This window comes from Urocampus carinirostris, chromosome 18, assembly GCF_059441175.1.
Source record: "Urocampus carinirostris isolate Australia breed hairy pipefish chromosome 18, RoL_Ucar_1.0, whole genome shotgun sequence".
In the NCBI taxonomy this organism is placed as follows: Eukaryota; Metazoa; Chordata; class Actinopteri; order Syngnathiformes; family Syngnathidae; genus Urocampus; species Urocampus carinirostris.
The window spans coordinates 13642353-13665199 of NC_142366.1; the positions used below are offsets into that span (position 1 = coordinate 13642353).

The window sequence follows — 22847 nt, forward strand, 5'->3', positions numbered from 1 at the left end:
CTGCTCGTTACATTGAAAATGAATTCATCAGTTAAATCAGACTCTGAGGAAAGTCAGCGGTTACTTCGTAGGATTATTATCAGGTTCCAGAAGCGACTCGGGCGGTGTCTGGGAAAAGGCAGTGCAGTATTGATGGTCTCTCTAACAGCTAGGCTAACAACTCTCCGAAGCCACCGTTGCAGACTTTGTATGTGGCCAACACCAGGTCCATTAACCACGACATTGGAGCCACAACTCGTGGGAAACCAATGAATTTGGGGCCGTGTTATTTTAATATTCGCGAAGATCGGTCTCCATCCAAGAACACCCGATGCTAGCAAGCAGCTAGCCAGCCGCTCTTTAAATTGCTTTCTTACATTGAAAGGAGAAGCCCTCCAATTTCGTTTTAGTTTTATATAATGACAATAAAACCATTAATTCAACGTGTTGTGTGTCATTATTTGTAGATCTATAATTGTTTTTTTGTTATGGTGGTATACTCCGGGTCAGTAAAAACGTCATCTCGAGGTAAGTTTAACCCTTTGGGGGCTTTTATGAAAGTGTGACACTCCGGGATCTCTGTATTACCAATACCAACGAAACATTATGCATCAAATTATTTAATTGAAAATGTATCATGCTACCATGTTATAATAGCCTTTGTTGTTTCAGTATACAGTGAACTTTTCCTCATTTAAACCTTATAATTGTTTATATTAAGCAGACAACACAGCGATGACGCCATTCATAATGAGCAGTCACGAGTGCCTTCGAGAGAGAGAGAGAGAGAGAGAGAGAGAGAGAGAGAGAGAGAGAGAGAGAGAGAGAGAAAGCAAAAGAAAGAGAGGGAGGGAGAGAGAACGAGTGTAGGAAAGAAGAGTAAGGAAAGAGAGCACAAGAAAGATAGAAAGAGATCTGGGGAAAAAAGGGAAAAGACAAAGGAGAGCGTAAGAGAGAATAAGAAAGAGAGAGGAAGAAAAAGAGCGATAGGAAGAGAGGGAGTCGGTTGTTGGAGCCGTTTTGTTCGTGAACGACACATTACTACTTCACATGCGCTTTTCTAGTCCGGACCACGAGAAGAAGCGCTCCACTAAATCCGGATCATCTCACCACAGGAGCGCACGAACTTTGGGGACTTCTCTGGACTTTTTCACCACTTGGAATAAACACGTGTGACTCCAGAAAACTCACCCCATGAGACTCATATTAAGAGGATAACCTCGTGGAATTGTTCTTTTTCCAGGGGTGGGAGGCGCAATTACGCACGGGAATTCGCAAACAAATGCCAGCGCCCAAGTCGCGCGAAACACCTTCTCGAAATTCCCACGGGCGCCCGCAGCATGTGGGCCGCCGCGAACCTTGTCCTGGTTCTTCTCCTGCAGGCTACCGTGGACGTAGAGGCCAACGGGGAGTATTGTCACGGTTGGCACGACGCCCAGGGCGCCTGGAAGGAAGGTTTCCAGTGCCCGGAGAAGATCGATGGCGTGGATGCAATCATTTGCTGCGGGAAATGTGAATTGCGCTACTGCTGCTCCAGTGTGGACGCAAGGTTGGACCAGGGAAGCTGTGACAACGACAGGCGGGTCCTGGAACCAGGGACCGAGGGCAAGGAGACCAAGGACTCCGGCGCAGGTACGAGGCTGCGCACTCAGGGTTTTAAAGTCGTTCCGGGGGGAAATTATTCCGGGGAAACTGTTAGAAAGTAACTTTCTTTGGGTGTGCCGCCAAGCACCTCTAAACACCCTAAAACACTGAAGATGCACTCTAAAAAGTAAAGAGGGGCTTTTTACATGTTTAAAAAAAATTGTCCCTCGCGCACTCTCAAAAATATCCCGACAATACTACAAAAAACTACACCACAGAACCCAAATAAGGCACTCCAAAAAGCCTAACAGAATAAGAATGGTCTTTATTTTCATTGATATCAACGTTGTAAAACATTGTGTGCGACGAGATTAGACATGGCACTCCGGAGTAAAACATGTAATGTAGATACTTTGAAGAGAGAAGAGATAAAAGACTATCAGGATCAATAGGCCCCAAAGAATAATATTACAACATAGTTTTTTGAAAAACTGGTCTAAGTTAACATAATAATGCATTGAAGAATGTTGCATTGCAATGAAAACAAGTGAAATGACAATAAAAAAACTAAATCACAAAGTTTATATATATATATATATATATATATATATATATATATATATATATATATATATATATATATATATATATATATATATATATATCCCCAATGTCCCCCGAGAAGCAAGAAGTTGCCTTGCATTGCTAATGGATGCTGCTATTGGTATGTGAGTGTGTGTGAATGGGTTAGTGTTAAGCACATTGTAAAGGGCTTTGGGAGGTCTTCATTCACCTAATAAGCGCTATATAAATGCAGACCATTTACACAAACACACACACACACACATATATATATATATATATATATATATATATATATATATATATATATATATATATATATATATATATATATATATATATATATATATATATATATATATATATATATATATATATATATATATATATATATATACATATATAGATATATATATAAAGATATCCATCAATTATCTGCACCGCTTATCCTCAGTAGGGTCGCGGGGGTACTGGAGCCCATCCCAGCCATCTTCGGGCAGTGGGCAGGGGACACCCTGAACCGGTCGCCAGCCGGCCGCAGGGCACACAGGGACACACAATTCGCTTGCTCAGTCACACCTAGGGATAATTTGGACCGGCCAATTAACCTGACATGCATGTTTTCGGAGTGTGGGAGGAAACCGGAGTGCCTGGAGGAAACCCACGCAAGCACAGGGAGAACATGCAAACTCCACACAGGAGGTTTGTTCTCACGACCTCAGTACTGTGTCGCACATGTGGTAACCACTACGCCGCCGTGCTGCCCTATATATATATATACTGGACTGTCTCAGAAAATTAGAATATTGTGATAAAGTTCTTTATTTTCTGTAATGCAATTAAAAAAACAAAAATGTCATACATTCTGGATTCATTACACATCAACTGAACTGTTTCAAGCCTTTTATTATTTGAATATTGCTGATTTTGGCTTACAGCTGAAAAAAACTCAAAAATCCTATCTCAAAATATTAGAATACTTCCTCAGACCAAGTAAAAAAATAATTTTATAACAGCAAAACTAAATCAAACATTTGAAAATGTCAATCGATGCACTCAGTACTTGGTTGGGAATCCTTTTGCACGGATGACTGCATCAATCCAGCGTGGCGTGGAGGCAATCAGCCTGTGGCATTGCTGAGGTGTTATTGATGCCCAGGATGCTTCGATAGCGGCCTTCAGCTCATTTGCATTTGTAGGTCTGGTGTCTTTCATCTTCTTCTTAACTATACCCCACAAATTCTCAATGGGGTTCAGGTCAGGGGAATTAGCAGGCCAATCAAGGACAGTGATGCCATGGTCAGTGCACCAGTTACTGGTGGTTTTGGCACTGTGGGCAGGTGCCAGATCATGCTGGAAAATGAAATCCTCATCTCCATAGAGCTTTTCAGCAGATGGAAGCATGTAGTGCTCTAAAATCTCTTGGTACACAGTTGCATTTACTCTGGACTTGATGAAACACAGTGGACCAACACCAGCAGCTGACATGGCTCCCCAAACCATTGCTGACTGTGAGAACTTCACACTGGATTTCAAGCAACTTGGATTTTGCTTTTCTCCAGCCTTTCTCCAGAGTCTGGCGCCTTGACTTCCAAATGAAATGCAAAACTTGCTTTCGTCTGAACAGAGGACTTTGGACCACTCTGCAACTGTCCAGTGCTTCTTCTCCATAGCCCAAGTCAGACGCTTCTTCCGTTGAGTTCAGAAGTGGCTTGACCATGGGAATACGGCTGTTGTAGCCCATTTCCCGGACACGTCTGTGAACTGTGGCTTTTGATACCTGGACTCCAGCTTCAGCCCACTGTCTTTGAAGCTCCCCCAAATTCTGGAAGCGGCTCTTCTTCACAATTTTGTTAAGGCTGCGGTCATCTCTCTTGGTTGTGCAGCGTTTCCGGCCACATTTTTCCCTTCCAACAGACTTTTTGTGGATATGCTTTGAAACTGCACTCTGTGAACAGCCTGCTCTTTGAGAAATTTCTTTTTGTGTCTTACCCTCCTGATGGAGGGTATCAATGGTGGTCCTCTGGACAGCAGTCAGATCAGCAGTCTTCCCCATACTTGTGATTTAGTTTACTGAACCAAGCTGAGTGTTTTTAAGGCTCAGGAAACCTCGCAAGGTGTTTCGAGTTAATTAGATGATTCGGGTGATTAGTTGAATAGCCTACTTGTATACTTTTTCATGATATTCTAATATTTTGAGATAGGATTTTTGAGTTTTCTTAAGCTGTAAGCCAAATTCAGCAATATTAAAATAATAAAAGGCTTGAAATAGTTCAGTTGATGTGTAATGAATCCAGAATGTATGACATTTTTGTTTTTTTAATTGCATTACAGAAAATAAAGAACTTTATCACAATATTCTAATTTTCTGAGACAGTCCAGTATATATATATATATATATATATATATATATATATATATATATATATATATATATATATATATATATATATATATATATATATTAGACTGTCGCAAGATATGTTTCCACAGTTTTGTGTGTTCATTTAGGGTTGTGATGGCCCTGTGAGGAATCTATCTTTGAGCCTGTTTGTCCTAGTTTTGAGGAACCTGTGGCCCCTACCAGAGGGCAACAGGTCAAAGAGGCTGTGGCCAGGGTATGAATTATCTTTTATAATGTTAATGGCTCTGCTGCACTATCGTAAGCCAGCAATGTCTTCCAGACGGGACAGTGAGCAGCCGATGATCCTTTTGGGCTGTGTTGATTACTGTTTGTTGCCCTTAGTTCGAATAGGCGCTCTTTAAAAGTGTTTTCTATTCGCACACCCCAGCTCGGTGGCCTTGTGGGTAGGGAAGCTGCCCCGAGACTGGGATGTTGCTGGTTCAAACCTCAGCCAGGTCATACCTAAGACTTACAACATTGGTACGGATTGCCTCTCTGCTTGGTGCTCGGCATTTGGGGTCGAAACTGGGCGGTTTGGTCACCTAAGGACTCCCAACACATCAGTTGCGTTCGAGTGGACCCATGAGAATCACATAGCAAGAAAGTGGATACCATTAAAACTGAAATAGCAGGATTAAAGTTGGTGCACCACCAAACCGTATACTGTACAGTGGCTTGTGAAACTATTTGGCCCACTTGAACTTTGTGAGCTTTTGCCACATTTCAGACTTCAAACATAAAGATATAAAACTGTAATTTATTGTGAAGCATCAACAATAAGTGGGACACAATCATGAAGTGGAACACACTTTATTGGATATTTTAAACTTTTTTAACAAATAAAAAACGTAGGTGTGCAAAATTATTCAGCCCCATTGAGTTAATACTTTGTAGCGCCACCTTTTGCAGCGATTACAGCTGCAAGTCGCTTGCAGTATGTCTCTGTGAGTTTTGCACATCAAGAAACAGTTTTCAGTTCTTTCCACAGATTCACAATTGGATGGAGGTCTGGACTTTGACTTGGCCATTCTAACACCTTGATATGTTTTTTGGTGAACCATTCCATTGTAGCTTTTGCTTTATGATTTGGATCATTGTCTTGTTGGAAGACAAATCTCCGTCCCAGTCTCAGGTCTTTTGTAGACTCCATCAGGTTTTCTTCCAGACTGGTCCTGTATTTGGCTCCATCTATCTTCCCATCAATTTTAATCATCTTCCCAGTCCCTGCTGAAGAAAAGCAGGCCCATACCATGATGCTGCCACCACTATGTTTGACTGTGGGGATGGTGTGTTGAGGGTGATGAGCTGTGCTGCTTTTGCGCCAAACATAACGTCTTGGATTGTTGCCAAAAAGTTCGATTTTGGTCTCATTTGACCAGAGCACCTTCTTCCACATGTTTGGCATGTCTCCCAGGTGGCTTGTGGCAAACTTTAAACGACACGTTTTATGGATATCTTTAAGAGATGGCTTCCTTCCTGGCACTCTTCCATGAAGGCCAGATTTGTGCAGTATACGACTGATTGTTGTCCTATAGACAGATCCCCCCACCTCAGCTGAAGACCTCTGCAGTTCATCCAGAGTGATCATGGGCCTCTTGGCTGCATCTCTGATCATTTTTCTACTTGTATGAGCTGAAAGTTTAGGGGGACGGCCCGAGCTTGGTAGATTTGCAGTGACACTGATACTCCTTCTATTTCAATATTATTGCTTGCACAGTGCTCCTTGGGATGTTTAAAGCTTGGGAAATCTTTTTGTATCCAAATCCAGCTTTAAACTTCTCCGCAACAGCATCTCTGACCTGCCTGGTGTGTTCCTCGTTCTTCATGATGCTCTCTGCGCTTTAAACAGACCTCTGAGACGATCACAGTGCGGGTGCATGTATACAGAGACTTGATTACATACAGGTGGATTCCATTTATTATCGTTAGTCATTTAGATCAACCTTGAATCATCCTCACTGAACTTCTGGACAGAGTTTGCTGCACTGAAAGTATAGAGGCTGAATAATTTAGCACACCCACTTTTTCGTTTTTTATTTGTTAAAAAAGTTTAAAATATCCAATAAAGAGTGTTCCACTTCATGATTGTGTCCCACTAATTGTTGATGCTTCACAAGAAATTACAGTTTTATATCTTTATGTTTGAAGTCTGAAATGTGGCAAAAGCTCACAACGTTCAAGGGGGCCAAATAGTTTCGCAAGCCACTGTAACCTCTCATTGAGCATCTCATCAACGTTGGCCCACCTTCAAACAATTGAAAACTACCTCTTGCATCACATAGGAAAGTAGTACATTACAACCATGTGAAAACAATGCACCTCAACATTTTCCAAACCATCTGTTTGAAAATACATCATTCTCCATGTATTCCGATCTGATTAGGCACGATTACACGGTTTTGCGGCGCGCTCTCCTCGGGAGGAGGGTCAGCTGTCTGCAGGTTGGCAGCAACAGCTGCACGACAGACGGCAGGGGTGCGTGTTCGTGCGTGGGGGCAGCTATGTGAAGCTCCCAATTGGCCCTTAAAAATAGAGTCCGGGTTCAAATCACCTTTGGGTTTTTTTATCACTTAAATAGTCCATTAATAAGCTACATACTTTGCAACAACTGGTAAAATACGCACGCTAAACATAACAATGACTATCTATCTATCTATCTATCTATCTATCTATCTATCTATCTATCTATCTATCTATCTATCTATCTATCTATCTATCTATCTATCTATCTATCTATCTATCTATCTATCTATCTATCTATCTATCTATCTATCTATCTATCTATCTATCTATCTATCTATCTATCTATCTATCTATCTATCTATCTATCTATCCTGGTCATATCCCTCAAGAGGGGTGACTGACAGCAAGACAAACACATAAATAACAAGGGAAATAATAATGGGAAAAAATAGCAAAAAACACAAACAAAAATTATTTGGACCATGGCAACCCCCATGCCTAAACACCCATATAAAGTTAGGCACCTCGGCACCTAAGTTGGTTATGCTTTCGTCCCTCCATATGAAACGGGACATAGGAAAGCGGCCATGTCACTCGGGTCAGGGTGTTCAACAGCCGGGCCCGACAGCTTTCACTTGTTTACCCCTGCCGCATCATACAAGTGCCCTGCCCATCCCTTAGAACGCGTCCAAACATCCCACTATCCTTTTACAACACCTCTCCACTCATTCCTATCACCAACAAGAGCTCTTGCTTCCACTACATTTAGATCTCTTTCTTTCAGTGCAATCATAACACCATTCATCCACGTCAATTGCGGCCTTCCTCTTAGTCTCCTTCCATTTACTTCTGCTCTGTAGATCCTCTTCAACATGACAATGACAGGGTGGAAAATTTTCACCAATGTTTAAGACATCCTGGCAACAATTCCAAAGAAAAAAGATTTCATTAATACCATGACAGGATGGACATAATTGGTTTGATCATATATCATGATTAAAAAATATTATTTTGGGTTTAGTCCTTAAATAAATGATAACAGGGTTAACGATAACGGGGTAGACATTATTGTTATTGGTGAATGCTAGCATGTCATGGGTTTTTATCTGTACTTTCAAAATCAAAAAATAATACTCCAAAGGCTTAACACCAGTTCATTTTTGACATGACAGGATGGCCATTTTGGGCTAATGTTACCATGTCATTGGTTTATTAACCTGATACAGGTTATTGAACTAAACATCTATATTGTGTAGATCTTACCCAATTAACAGTTCGTATTGGTTAGGGTCTGTGGGGGGAAGTGAAAATAAAATGTTTGCTATTATTAGCATGTACTTAACTTAGCTACTATCTCAATAAATATAGAGTCATGATTACTCATTACACTCACCTGTGCCTGCTCGTTTGGCGCCAGCTGCTGCTGGTTACCTGGTTCCCCGTCCTATTTAAGCTCAGTCCTTTCACCCGCCTGTGGTCAGTCCGTCAGCGAACCTCTGTTACACAAGGCAAGCACTTTGACTCCCGTCGGTCTCGTTTTTTTCACCCGTATCCCACTCCTCTGTTCCCGATTCCCCGTTTGTCTCCGGCTACGACCCATTTTTGACCACCAATCACGCTCTGATTGCCCGCTCCGGCTATCGACACGTTTTTTCCTGTTTGACCACGGTACGATCTCCCGCTCCGGGACATCCACTTACGCATTCCGAGCACGCTTCGATCCCGTGAGCGGCTTGCTTCCCGTGAGCGGCTTGCTTCGCTGATGTTTGTTTCCTCGAATCTTTTGTGTGAAACGTTATGCGATTGGGTCTACCATTAGTTCTAGTTCTGACATATAGTGTGAATTTTGTTGCATAAAATTGTGTTAATATAAGTTGGGAACTTGTGATGACAGGGTAGACTTATATCAAGTCAAGTCAAGTCATTTTTATTTGTATAGCCCTTAATCACAAAGAGTCTCAAAGGGCTTCACAGGTTATTACACAGACTATTTTTTTCAGACTATTATTACACCATCCTCTGATCTGGAACCAACATGAGGCCAAGGAAAAACTCAAAAAAACTCAACATGAGGAAAATGAAGAAACCTTGAGAAGGGACTGCACATGTGGTATCCCCCTTCCAGGATTACCAGACAGCAAAGGATGTTGCAATCACAAATAATACAGAGATATTGTCCACGAAAAGTATAGGTTATTCATATGCTATAGCGTAGAAGTGAGTAAGCTTAGATTTAAACATTTCCACTGAGGTTGCAGATCGTATCTCAGGAGGAAGAGCATTGCACAGCACCGGTGCCCGGATGGAGAACGCTCTCGAACCAGCGGAACACTTCTTGGCTCTTGGGATCACCAGAAGACCGGCGCTCTCAGAACGAAGGCTTCGGACCGGAACATAGGGGGAAATCAGATCTGAAAGATATGAGGGAGCAAGTCCATGTATGATTTTGTATAATACTAAGAGAACCTTGAAATCACATCTTAGGCTAACAGGGAGCCAATGCAGGTTAGCTAAAATCGGCGTGATGTGATCTGACTTTTTTGTCCTAGTAAAAAGCCTCGCTGCGGCATTTTGTACCAGCTGAAGACTCTTGATTCTGGACTTCGGGAGACCGGAGAGTAGTGCATTACAGTAATCGAGACGGGAGGTAACAAACGCCTGAATTATAATCTCCGCATCCGACTGAGACAGTATAGGACGAATTTTAGCAATGTTGCGAAGATGGAAGAAAGCGGTTTTAGTAATTTTCTTCACATGTGTTTGAAAGGACAGATCGAGGTCAAATATGACGCCTAAATTTTTAACTGAGTCATTCTGTGCGATGTGACATTTGTCAATGTTCACAGCAGTTTTTGAGAATAAGTCGTGGCATTTAGATGGACCAATCAGACATGGGGACTTGAGACTTAGTGACTTGGACTCGAGTCGACTCGAGTCGCTGTTTTTATGACTTGTGACTTGACTTGGACTTGGCAATCTAAGACTCGGGACTTGACTTGTGACTTGACTTGCCCAAGAAAAAAATACTTGGGACTTACTTGGGACTTGAAGGTGAAGACTTGAGACTTACTTGAGACTTGCACATGTGTGACTTGGTCCCATGTCTGGGACCAATAACTAACATTTCGGTCTTTTCAGAGTTAAGACGCAAGAAATTGAGTGACATCCACTCCTTTATCTCAGTAAGGCAGGCCTCCAAATTTCCACAATTTAGTGTGGCAGATTTCTCTAACGGAAGATATAGTTGAGTGTCATCTGCGTAGCAGTGGAAACTGATATTATACTTGCGAATAATATCACCTAATGGAAGCATGTAAATGCTGAAAAGAAGGGGGCCAAGCACTAAACCCTGCGGAACACCACAGGTAACACTAAAGAGCTATATTTCTTCTGCAATTTTGAAAAAGTATGCTTACATAATTTCAATCCTGTCATAACATACTCTCCACAGATAATTACACCTGAAAACACAATTTATTTCAATAATAGCAAGCTTAGTAACTTATCCCAGGTCCATATGGTCATCTGCAAGCTAATATTAGCCAAAATGTCTGCACATTCCCACCCACAGACTGTTGTTTCAAAGACCAGAGCTTAACTAATATTAACACTTAACCGAGTAAGATCTAACATAGAAATCCATCCTATAATTCTGATTTTGAAATAAACTCTCAGAAAGTCGCATTTGTTTGCTTATCAGCATTGCTACAGTTTATCAAATCATGTACTGAATCATGTCCAGCCTTTTATAATTGCCCTAAAATATCCAACCGGTCATAATGGAAAACAACAGACGTCAAACCTTTTGATAGTAAAGTTAGCTTGATGACATGTGTCAGGTAAACAAACCCACACTAGCTAAAAATTGCCCAAAATGTCCACTCTTTTGTAATAAAACCAAGAGATATTAACCCCGATGTATTGATGGTACAGTTAGGAACAACATGCTAACACAAAGCCGAAAATGTCCACCCTGTCATGATAAATTCAACAGATGTTAAACCTTTTGAAAACACTATATTCATTGATTGTTGTGTTATTATCAGTTGAGAATCTGTCATGACAAAGTGGCACTGGTAATGTATTTCATTTTCAAGGGTTTTTCTGCAGACAAGCTGACGTGTTGTTCAATAGTTTTTTTTGTTTTTGTCATTATGACAGGGTGGACATTTTACATAAGTAGCGACTTAAATACAAAGAAAATGAAGAGCGTCTTGGATGTCCAGAACTGTATCTAACCCTCGTTTGTGCTCACCACAGGAACTGCCGTATACATTTCATCCGTTGGCCAGCGGCCATTCTTACATTTTTGGCCCCTTCCCCAAAAGAAAACCCTCTCCTCCAACCGCCCTCGCTTACCTCAAACAAGGCCCGCTTGCATTTTATCCATTTTCCTACGCTTTACAGGCCATTAATCACTCAAGGCAAGGAATACACAGAGCGCCTTTGATGACTAACAGGCAGGACGTTATTAATGTGATCCGACGCCGGGAAACATGTGGTTCGGTAGATGGGGGGGGGGGGAACGAACGTCTTCAAGCGGTCCCAAGAGTAGGCTGGCGACAGGTGGGGGACAAAAGCTAGGGACGAAAATGACCCCCCAAAAATGTACGGTATATATATATATATATATATATATATATATATATATATATATATATATATATGTGTGTGTATGTGTGTGTATATATATACGTGTAAGAGGATGGAATACCTATCTCCCTCATGATTCTTTAGACAGTTAGTTGGGCCCTGTTCAGATTTACAGATTCGAAGCTAATGTGCTAACATGCTAACTGATGTTTTTAGGACAGTATGGAAAAACAAAATAACCCCCCTTTAAGTTTTGACATAAAATAATTTCTCATCAGCTAAATTCAATTAGATTTTTGTTATCTAAAATCGGCGACGGCAGTGAATGGGTTGAAGCTAATGTGCTAACATGTTAACTTACATTCATAAGACAGTTAGAAACACAAACCCCCCCAAAAACCTAATATTTTGACATCCAATAATTTCCTGCCACAATAAATAAACCGGAATTTTGACGTCTGAACTTGTCAACGACCTAACGGGGTTGAAGCTAATGGGCTTATATGCTAACTGACCTTTTTAGGACAGTTAAAAGACAGAAACAAAAACAACCCACAATTTTGACATTACATTTTGACATTGAATTATTTCGTGCACGCCTAATCAAATCGAACATTTGCCATCTACATTAATCAACGGCATTTATCTAATGTGCTTGAAGACAGTTAGTATGTTAGTTTAATTTTCAGCGGGCCAGAACCACGACAAAAGTGCCTTCTGCTCTTTCCTGCTCGCTGCAATGTGGGATGGTAGATAATGGATCACGGGTGCGTGGCTGCTGTTCATATTAGGAGAAAAGATTGAAAAAACAAAAACAAAACATCATACATGACATGAATTAATCTCTCGGCCCGTGCTCTAAGCAATAGTAGACTGGGGATAATGGATCGCAGCACAAAGAATGCAGTTCATTTTAGTGCACCACAATGGCACACTTCAGTTTGCAAAACTCCCAAAATTGCGGAATCCCCCAAAAAGTGCATTACCAGCCCTTGCTCTCAGAAATAGTCGACGGGGATAATGGATCACGGCAACAACCGTGCGTTTCGTTTTAGGTAGGCCATAACAGGAAGGCTCCCCTACTAAAGTGCCTTCTATTCAGCTAATGCTAGCATGCACATGGGCCTATCATGAGTTACCAAGCTACTCTTAGGCAAGACATTGAACCCCTAATGCCCCTGATAAACAGACCTTGCATGGCAGACTCCACTATCAGTGTGTGTGAGTGTGTATGAATGGGTACGAAGTCCATTGTGAAGCGCTTTGGAGGTCTTCAGTGACTGGTTAAAATGCTAATTATGACTGCAGTCCTTTTACTATCTGAATAATAGTTTTTTTTTTAAACAAAGGTGATAATACCAGTTGAGGGGTGATGCCCATATAAAGGCAGGAAAAAAAAGGCAATGAACCATGTCCCTCGGGTGCTCCAACACTCGGGGGACATGGTCCCTATTTGCGTGGCCATAACAGAGTTCTAAAGTGTTCCTGTTCAGTGGCAGCAAGGTGTCGGGTGAGATACGTTAGAAGTTGACACCTCACGTATGCCCCCCCCCTCTGCAAGCCGGAATCTGTGCTAATACCTTCTGCTTTTGATGCACATAGAGAGAGAGAGAAAAAAAACGGAGGGTAGGGGGGCAACATACAAAAGGAAATAGGAGCTGATGGCTTGAGCGTCACGCCCGTAGCAACAGAAAATGGGAGAAAAAAACAAAACGCTCGTGATGCAATACCGAGATGTTTTGATTGCTACTGGAAACGATTAAGCATGAACAGGTCATTAACAGAATTCAACATGGGTCTCAAACGTGCATCCCGGAGGCAAATTGCGGCCCTCCAGGAGAGCAGTTAGAGGTATCCGCCTTAATATGAAAGTTAAAGGGACAGTGTGTATTATTTTCCCACTAGATGTCACTGTATTCTGTCGTGCCACTGAAAAAGAGTGCTAAAAGCACAACGGAAGAAGACAAAATACGGGGACTCAAAGTGGCCAAAACACACCTTATTACTTTTGAAAAAAGAGAAATAACAAAATAAAAAGAAAAAAAGAATACAAAAAAGGACAAAAAAGAAAAACAAAAAAGAAGAAAAAAAACATGAAATAAGACCAAAAGTAAAACTCGTCTTTCTCTTTAATTCCTTTCTTTTTTCCCTTTTTTCTTTCTTTATCTCAATTTTCTTCTTTGCTTTCTTTTCACCTACTTTTCTTTTTGTTCCCGTTTTCTTGTTTCCTATTTCTTTATTCATTTAAAAAAGTATACAGAGCTTTTTACTCACTTTAAGTATCCGTAGTTTTTAGTCCCTTTTGGACTCATTTTTGGTTGCACCACACATTACAGCGACATCCAGTGGACAAATACACTGTCCCTTTAAGAACAGCTGATTTTTTTTTTTCTATCTGCGCTGGTTTTGTGGAAAACCCCATTTAGCCCATCCTCTTATGGACTCCAGCTTCAATGGCCCTCAACTTAATTTGAGTTGGAGCCCCCTGGAATACAGTATCTTTTTTTGCTTTTTATTGAGATATTTTGTAAATGCACCCTTAAAAATAGAGTCAAGGTTCAAATCACCTTTTAGTCTGTATTACTTAAAGCTTCAATGTGTGATATTTGACCATTAGAGGGCACTGTGTTGTCTGGGCGAGTGATACATGGCACAGCGTTGCAGCAGGATGTCAGAAAAACATGACGCCAACTTAAGTGGGGATTCCACAGAGTGAAAGAAATACAAATTTCACGATAAATAAAAGTTAACATTGGTAGGACAGTTCGTGTATTGTTGCAACAACTGGTAAAATATGCACATTAAACAGGAACAACAGAGTTCATTTTTTATTCATGGAAATATTTCATGTGAATATGATGGACATCGGGCAGCACAGCGGCGCAGTGGTTAGCGCGTCCGCGGCACAGTTCTGAGGTCATGAGATCGAACCTTACTGTGTGGAGTTTGCATGTTCTCCCCGTGCTTGCGTGGGTTTCCTCCGGGCACTTCGGTTTCCTCCCACATCCCAAAAACATGCATGTCAGGTTAATTGGCCGGTCCAAATTGTCCCTAGGTGTGAATGAGCGAGTGACTTATCTGGCTGGCAACCAGTTCAGGGTGTCCCCTGCCCACTGCCTGAAGATAGCTGGAATTGGGATAAGTGGTGCAGAAAACGAATGAATGAGTAATGGAAATCCTGGCACAAACTAGCCAGCAAAGTAAAAAGATCTATTTTGGTATGAAAAGGTTTTAGGTCAGTGAATGATTCACCATGACAGGGTGGACATTTTGGTTTGTAGTTCTTATTTTGTAAATAACATATATTAATTGGGTTCTGGTCCCTCCAAAACAAATCGAGCATAACATGTGCGCTTACTGACAGTGAAAAATAACAAAGTGGAGGAGGTTTCCAGATAAGTAAAACCCCAAAAGTGCTTAAAAGAAAAAGAAACCCCACAAATATGACAGAAATAATTAATAAACCCCCCAAATATGGTAGAAAAAAATGTTATCCCAAAAAGTAGGGTAAAAATAACCAAAATTCAAAAACAGATAACAACGAAAAAAGAATTAGAGAAAAAAAGTGTTGCGAGGAGGGAATCAAAGATAATACTGCTGTAATAATATATTAACAAAAAATGGTAACAACAAAACAACAAATATTAGAGAAAACTATTTGGAAAATATGACAAAAACAGAATTTTTTTTACCCAAAACGGGGGTAATATTTGCTAATATTCTGCAAAAAGGAAAAATACAATAAAATTAGAACAAGAAAGTACACAATCCTGACTTCACCGAATGGAAAAACATGACTTTTCTATTGGAAACCAGCCACCAATTTTATCATCAGCGAGAGCTTGGCGAGGTTTCCCACTCCGTCCGAAGGGGCTCGGCTCCTTCCAGTCCCCCTCAGCCGCCAATTGCTCTTTTGTATATAAAGTCAGTCAGACGAGACGGTTTTGCCTCTTTGATTTTCATTAAATCATCGGACACTGAATGCCTTCTTTGCTTGAAGCGCTAGCCAAGCGCCCGCAAACACCGCCAGGAATAGCTGGCTCAAGAATGCCCCCCCCTCCATACACACAAATACCTGAATTACTTTTACTCGAGGGATTTGTGCCAACTGTGAAGACATTTTGAAATTGTTTAAAGGGTTTGGGTGCGCCTTCTTACACCTGGTTTTACTATAGTATATTATTGTGTTTGTGAAATGATCACTGACCAAAAATCAAAAAACTCCCTCAAAGACCGATTCATCATCAGATTCACCACATAGTTGTAACCCTCGTCGTGCTTTTTTGCGTTTCCCTCAGTACGACTTTCCTTTTTCTCCATTCTTTAACATTAGTCTCAAGTACTGTGAATAAATATAGTGCGATAATGAGATCAAATCGAATGCATTTTCATATGTTGTCTACATCACTGGTAGTTGTAGTTAGGATTCGGCGTTCTCAAACCACGACCCAGGTTCGATTCCCGTTACATTCAATGTGTTACGATTTTGGTCAGCGACATTTTTTCAATTATCGATCATTGCACAAGCATGCTGTACGCGCAGATACAATTTCTTCCTCAGATTCCATCGAATAACAACTAGGTAAAAAAAGTAAGCATAGAAGAAAAAATATAAGATTTAGAGTAAAGAAATGTGCAAAGTACAAGCCGGACTCCAAGTAGTGCAATTGTGCGTTGATTTGGCAAAAGGCATGGGGGCGGGAAGGGGTAGGCCAGGAAGAGCGTAGAGAGTCCTGACAGCCTGATGGAAGAAGCTGTCCTTAAGCCTGCTGGTTCTGGCTCGAGACTCCGCAGTCTACCGCATATACTGTAATGTAAAACCTCATGTATGCGCGCACCCAACTGAGTTCCCTTTTGGGTTAAAAAAGGCGTAATAAGGAAAGTAGTTTGAGCTGAGAAAAAGTGAAACAAAATGTATTTTAATTCTTAAAACGTAACGAGTGCGCATTAAACACGAATAAATACAGTACTTGACAAACAAGTCATCAGTGAAGTAACTAACGACTTTAGTTAGTTCTCATAATACTCGGAAAAATAAGCCCCCTCATCCCAGGCCCCCGACTGCAAGGAGCGACCCATGTCGGGGACGCAGCGGGGCCCCGAGGATTAGAACAGATCAAAACAAAGCGGAGAAGTGCTAATGAGAGTCTCAGACTCCCTGGGAAGCAATTCCGCCGGCACCCTTTACTTCGGGGTTTTGTGTACTCGTCTCAACCAATCAGCGCTCACCTGCCGGGACAGACAGTATGTTGTCTTCTTTCACTGACTGTTTTTTTTCCCCCTCCGCAGTTCCCATCTACGTCCCCTTCCTCATCGTGGGCTCCGTCTTTGTAGCTTTCGTCTTGGTGGGATCGGTGGTGGCCATGTGCTGCTGCCGGTGCCTGCGCCCGAAGCAAGAGCCACCATCGGGGGCGTCGGGAGGCGGCGGCGGGGGGCGCCTCCTGGAGACCATCCCCATGATGTCCAGCACTGGCACCTCCAGGGGCTCCTCGTCGCGCCAGTCCAGCACCGCCACCTCCTCCAGCTCCTCCGCCCCACCTGCCAACCCCAGGCCAGCCCCAGCTCCTATGGTGCGGGCACAGGCCTCCTGCTGCCTGCCCCCTGATGCCAGCGTCTTTGTCAACATGCCTACCAACTTCTCCGTCCTCAACTGCCAGCAGGCCACGCAGATCATGCCCCACCAAGGGCAGTTCTTGCACCCCCAGTACATCGGCTATGCCCACCCGGTGCCCACTACCTTCATGGACCCCACCCAGGGTGGGTATAGACCCCTCCAGACCCCGTGTCCGCCCCCTCAAGGAACGAGCGTGACCGGGGACCAGAAGTATCCCCCGGTGACAGTGTGACAAGTTTAACCTGGGAGGGGTCCTTGTGCACCCAGGGGCTTTGACAAACATGACAAATTTGTGTTAGCTGCTGATTAAGAGGTGTGCAGGCCATCTCTCGGTGGACTATTCAAACGCTAATAAAATAAGCGGTGCACTCGGACCGTTTTTCAGAATGTTTTCCCCCAACCCGGTGTGAGAACGCGACGGTGTCACCCAATGGACAGCGAAGCAGCATTTTGAAGAGAATACACCCCCCACTCCCTTCCCGCGCGCCCCCTCAGTCCCGTGAGGTGCGTTACTGGATTTAACACTTGCACAGTTGAGTGCGCGTGGTGAAAAAACAAGCAGTCGCCCGTCGCCTTCCAAATGCAGGAATGTGCAGTCGGTCTGCAGCCAAAACAGGGTGTGTTGTTGGTGCCACACCAGTTTTCATCACTAAATAAATGTCATTTTCTGGGTGATTTTGTATTTTGTTTGATAAGTTTCACAATCAAATTACAAGGAAACAAAAAAAAAAAACTTTTGGCACACCCCTTCTACTCAAAAAGTCAAACCAAAGGATACCTTTACCAAAGCATTTTGGAGTTTTTAAATATACATTCAGAATTGGCGCACCTTCTTTTGCAGTGTTTTTCAACCCTTTTTGAACCGAGGTACACTTTTATTTATAAATAGGTTCTGAGGCACACCGGCCGTTTGAAAATGAAGTTATGTCAAATATTTCACTGTACTACCTCATGAGAAGGTAATTAGTCAATAAAAAGAAGAAAATCTCATCTCATCTCATCTCATTAGCTGCGCCGCTTATCCTCAGTAGGGTGGCGGGGGTGCTGGAGCCCATCCCAGCAATCATCGGGCAGTGGGCAGGGGACACCCTGAACTGGTTGCCAGCCAGTCACAGTGCACACAGGGACAGACAACTCGCTTGCTCATTCACACCTAGGGACAATTTGGACCGGCCAATCCACCTGAAATGCATGTCTTTGGAATGTGGGAGGAAACCGGAGTGCCCGGAGGAAACCCACGCAAGCACGGGGAGAACATACAAACTCCGCACAGGAAGTCTGGTAGCTGGATTTGAACCCACACAGGAGGTTCCCAAGACCTTAGAACTGTGCCGCACACGCGCTAACCACTGCGCCGCCGTGCTGCCCAAAAAGAAGAAAATAATACTTAAAATAAAAAAGAATGATGAGCTTTATTTGTGTTTTTATTTCTAACAGTTTAATCTTAAACCGCTTTGTTAAACAAATTAAGTGCTTAAATGTACTGTGCTACCTCATGAGCAGATAATTCGTACATAAAAAGTATATAAAAATCTAATGCCACCTACTGATATGGATGAATATTACAGTTCCTCGTCTGAAGATGGTAAAAATACTGAATAAAGGCCTGATTTTTTGGAAAGATAATTGGGCAAATTCCAGCAGCACACTAGACAAGGTCTCACGGCACACTAGAGTGCCCAGCACAATGGTTGAAAAACACTGCTCTATAGGATGACAACAGAATAAAAAAGAAACACACTTTTACAGATAAAAATCTGATTCTTTGGTCATTTGCATCAATTTTTTTAGGTCAGCATGGTGCGCCTCTTTTGCCACATACACATCCTAACACAGGGTTTGTACTCTTTTTTTCTATGGTCAAATTCAAGCAATTTTCAGAGACTTTCAATTTTACAACTTCTCCTGTACCCGGAATAATATAAATCCGAACAATACGTGTGTAGATATTTTTGAGACAAATCTCTCCCAATATAGATGTTGGCTGTAATGACAGTATTCTGTAACTTATATTTTTCAGTTGCAGGAAGTTCTTCCCATTACAATTTACAGCTAAGAAACAATACCTTCCTTTTTTGCATGGCCCATAATAAATGTCCATAAATGAGACCCAATCCTTGCACTAATACACATTTCATAGTGTCCTGCTTAAGTGGAGCATACACCTGTCCTCTTGGGCGCGACCTGTAGGGTGCAAGACACTTCGTAGGGCAATGCCTTACAAACTAATTCCAGCTGCCGTTGATCACGAGTAATGAGGAAAGGCAAGGGCAAGGCAAAACCACCCATGAGCAGGGTCTGCGTTATTTTTAAGCAACACATTAAAGCACTTTCAAGGATTTCAAGCACCCGTACGAGAACCCTGTGAACAGAGTTGGCCCACCACCCTAACCCCTAAGTCATCCTCAAAAAGGGATTCAACAAAGATTTTACAATTTTATACCTGACCATACACAGCAACTCAAAGGCTTTCACGAATGTCTACGAAACTTTAAATCCAAGCACCCCATAAGAATATCGAGCAAATTAGTGCACCCCCTATCGAAAAGAACAAACACACACACAGATAAAATCTGATTCTTGGGTAATTACATTTTACTTTTTAAGTTAGCGTGTTTGAGCGCAACTAGTATTAAAAAATAAACACACCCTTATAGACTTTAAACTCATTCTCAACCAAAAGGTTTAACAAAGAGTACTCCACGTGACTAAAAGAATCAAAGTACAGATTTTTGGTTAAGCTTACAGAAGTCTCTCACAAAGCTATAAATCCACGCACTGCTTGCGAATTTACGAATTGGCGGACCCCTTTAAAAGGGGGGACACACCCTTAAAGAACAGACGGAACAGACAAACTCATTCACCTTCAGACTTCAACATCCCACTAGTGTGGCGCACCTCTTTCAACCCCTTGAGCTTCTTAGAATTGGCGCATCCTCTAAAACAGCGGTCTCAAACTCTAGTGAGTTGGGGGCTGCCAAAGCTAAGATGAGGGGATGGTGCAATTGTGACTTGTGCAATCCTTTGAGACATTTTGTAATTAGGGGCTCGTTTTCATATTTATTTTCCCTTTTTCTTGTGTTGTACTTTTTGTCTTATTTCCTTCTTTTTGTTTTTGGCCTTTTTTCTTTTTTAAATTATTTTCCTGTTTATTTTTTTTGTTCTCTTAAATTTCTTTCATTTTTTTCTTTTCTATCTGCTTTTTTATTCATCTTCACATGGTTTCCGTGTTGTGCTTTTAGCACTCGTTTTCAGTGGCAGGATAGAATACAGCAACATCTAGTGGGAAAACAATATACACCGTTCCTTTAACTTTCATATTTAGGAGGGAGCCTTAAACTATCATCCTGGGGGCCGCAGGTTAAAGCCCTAAAGTGTTATGTTTGACCACTAGATGGCACTAGGTTGTCTGGTGCAAGCGAGGGCGAGTACCATAGAGCACAAAATACAAATACTTGACCTGTTATTTTTTGTATAAAAATTATCATTGTTATGACAGTGTCAGGACCAGAACGGAAACAGGACCCACTTGCGTTACGTTTCTCACAAATTTTATTGGAGGAAAGAGAAAAGGGCTGCGCCCACGATCCGGTGTTTGCTGGGCGCGGGAAGCGAGTCGCTATTGTACTATTGTGATCTGAACACGGAAGTGGATCTTCCGTAGCGAGCGATGGCGGTGTCAGGGGTGGAAAACTGGTCGGTAGCCGGGACTGGGAGAGCAAGACGTGGTCAGGGTAGGAAACAGGTCGTAAGCCAGGACAGGAGAGCACGCGTGGTCAGGATCAAAAATGGGTCATAAGTCAGGATGGGAGAGCAGATGTGTTTGGGATCAAAACAGGCTGAGCGGGAGACAAACAGGAGCAAAAAACGGGACAGGCGTGAGTCAGGGTCGAAAAAGGCTTGCCTAGTATACACAGAGATTCGCAGACGGACTGACAACAGGGGATTGACAGGACTGGATTTAAATAGGGACAGGGAGCCACTCAGATAGCCCGCAGCGGCTGGCACCAAATGAGCGGGCACAGGTGATTAAAATCGGTAATCATGACAGACAGTTCATGTAATTTTGCCTAGTATTCATCCATCCATCCATTATCTGCACCGCTTTTGCTCAGTAGGGTCGCGGGGGTACCGGAGCCCAACCCATCTATTCTTGGGCAGTGGACAACCTGAATGCATATTTTTGGAATGTGGGAGAAAACCTACGCAGGATAACATGCAAACTTCACACAAAGAGGCTGCGGTAGCTGGACTTGAACCCTGAACCGTGGGGCTACATGCTAACCACCCATACACCGTGCCGCGCGTAGTATTCACATGAATGTTTTTTATTTTTTTACCAAATTTGTTTATTTCTGAACCACTAGGAGGCACTAAATATTACACACTGTCCCTTTAATGAATGATATAAGACAACTTTGCACACCTCCTAAACCCCCACATCATGTCCACCCAATCAAGTTAAGTTAAAATAAAGACTTCGTGTTTCTGGATTCTATTTAAGTAACACAATGTAATTTTCTAAGAGTTGGCGCATCCCCTCCTTTGAATAGCCCACCCAAGCTCTCAATGATTTCCTTCACCATTTTTGAGTCACGTTCTGAATGCTTTTGGAATATGAGGCTTGAACAAATCGCAGTCACGTCATCGAACGATTCCGGCGGGACGAAGAAACGGTGCGGAGGAGGTGCCATTTTGGCAGGGTTGCGTACTTACAGTGAAGTCGGTCCGGGAGTGGATGGATTCTCCATACGGCGCTCGCTGCAAGTCCAGGAAGGTGGGCGGGAAAGGCATCTCATCTCGGACACGGATGGGGGGGTATATTTTTGTTTTCAGGGGGGAATTGCGCTTTTGTTTTAAGGTCTGCATGAATTTGACACCCTTGAGCTCAGGACAAAAGCCAAAGAACTGTCGATTTTCATCTGTTATTTTCATATTAAAAGAAGAGAAGAAAAAGAACCATAAAACAGAAACTGAAATCGGACAATTCTTTAGTTGTATTTCATCCCTACGGACCGCCAGACGCGGTGCTCCAAGCACGGAATTCTGAGAAATGCGTGAACAGTAAACATACAGTTTGAAATATCATATATATTCCATTTTATTGTATAATTTGATTCATTTTGAAAAAAAGGGATGAAAGGTTTTCAAAATTCAAATCAATGATTGAATTCTCTTTAATTCATTTATCAATTAAAAAAAGTATGAAACAAACAAAAATATATTTACTTAATCGGTAAAAAAAACGTTTTTAAAGTTCTAGGATCTCATTTTTAATGATTAGGGTTGTTTCAAATGATCTTTTTATGATATTTAAAATAGTGAATTAAAAAAAGTGTAAAAACAATGTTTTTAAAATGGTACGAATGTGTCAATTATTTTTTCTAAACATTACTTTGATTCAAATATTTATTATTATATTATATATTTATTATATAATATTTTTAATAAAAACAGTTTATAAGATTTATAGTGGTGATGGAATGTTCATTAAAAATGTGAATAAAAAAAGGATTAAATAAATGAAGAAATATTTACTTTGGTGTAAAAAATGAAATATTTTTAGGTTTTTTTTGCTAGGATTTCTTTTTTAAAATTATAAAATAAGAAGTAAATGAATAATTGCCT

At 41.7% G+C, this 22847-nt stretch overlaps 1 protein-coding gene across 1 annotated transcript; it reads left to right on the top strand.

The window, feature by feature from the left end:
- The first annotated feature begins 1051 nt into the window (after positions 1 to 1051).
- Positions 1052 to 17883, top strand: shisa2b (shisa family member 2b). Its single transcript, XM_088322321.1, has 2 exons — positions 1052 to 1611; positions 16895 to 17883. Exons 1-2 carry the CDS (start codon positions 1320 to 1322, stop codon positions 17449 to 17451), a joined length of 849 nt encoding a protein of 282 aa, XP_088178447.1. The 5' UTR covers positions 1052 to 1319; the 3' UTR covers positions 17452 to 17883.
- Positions 17884 to 22847: the final 4964 nt, after the last annotated feature.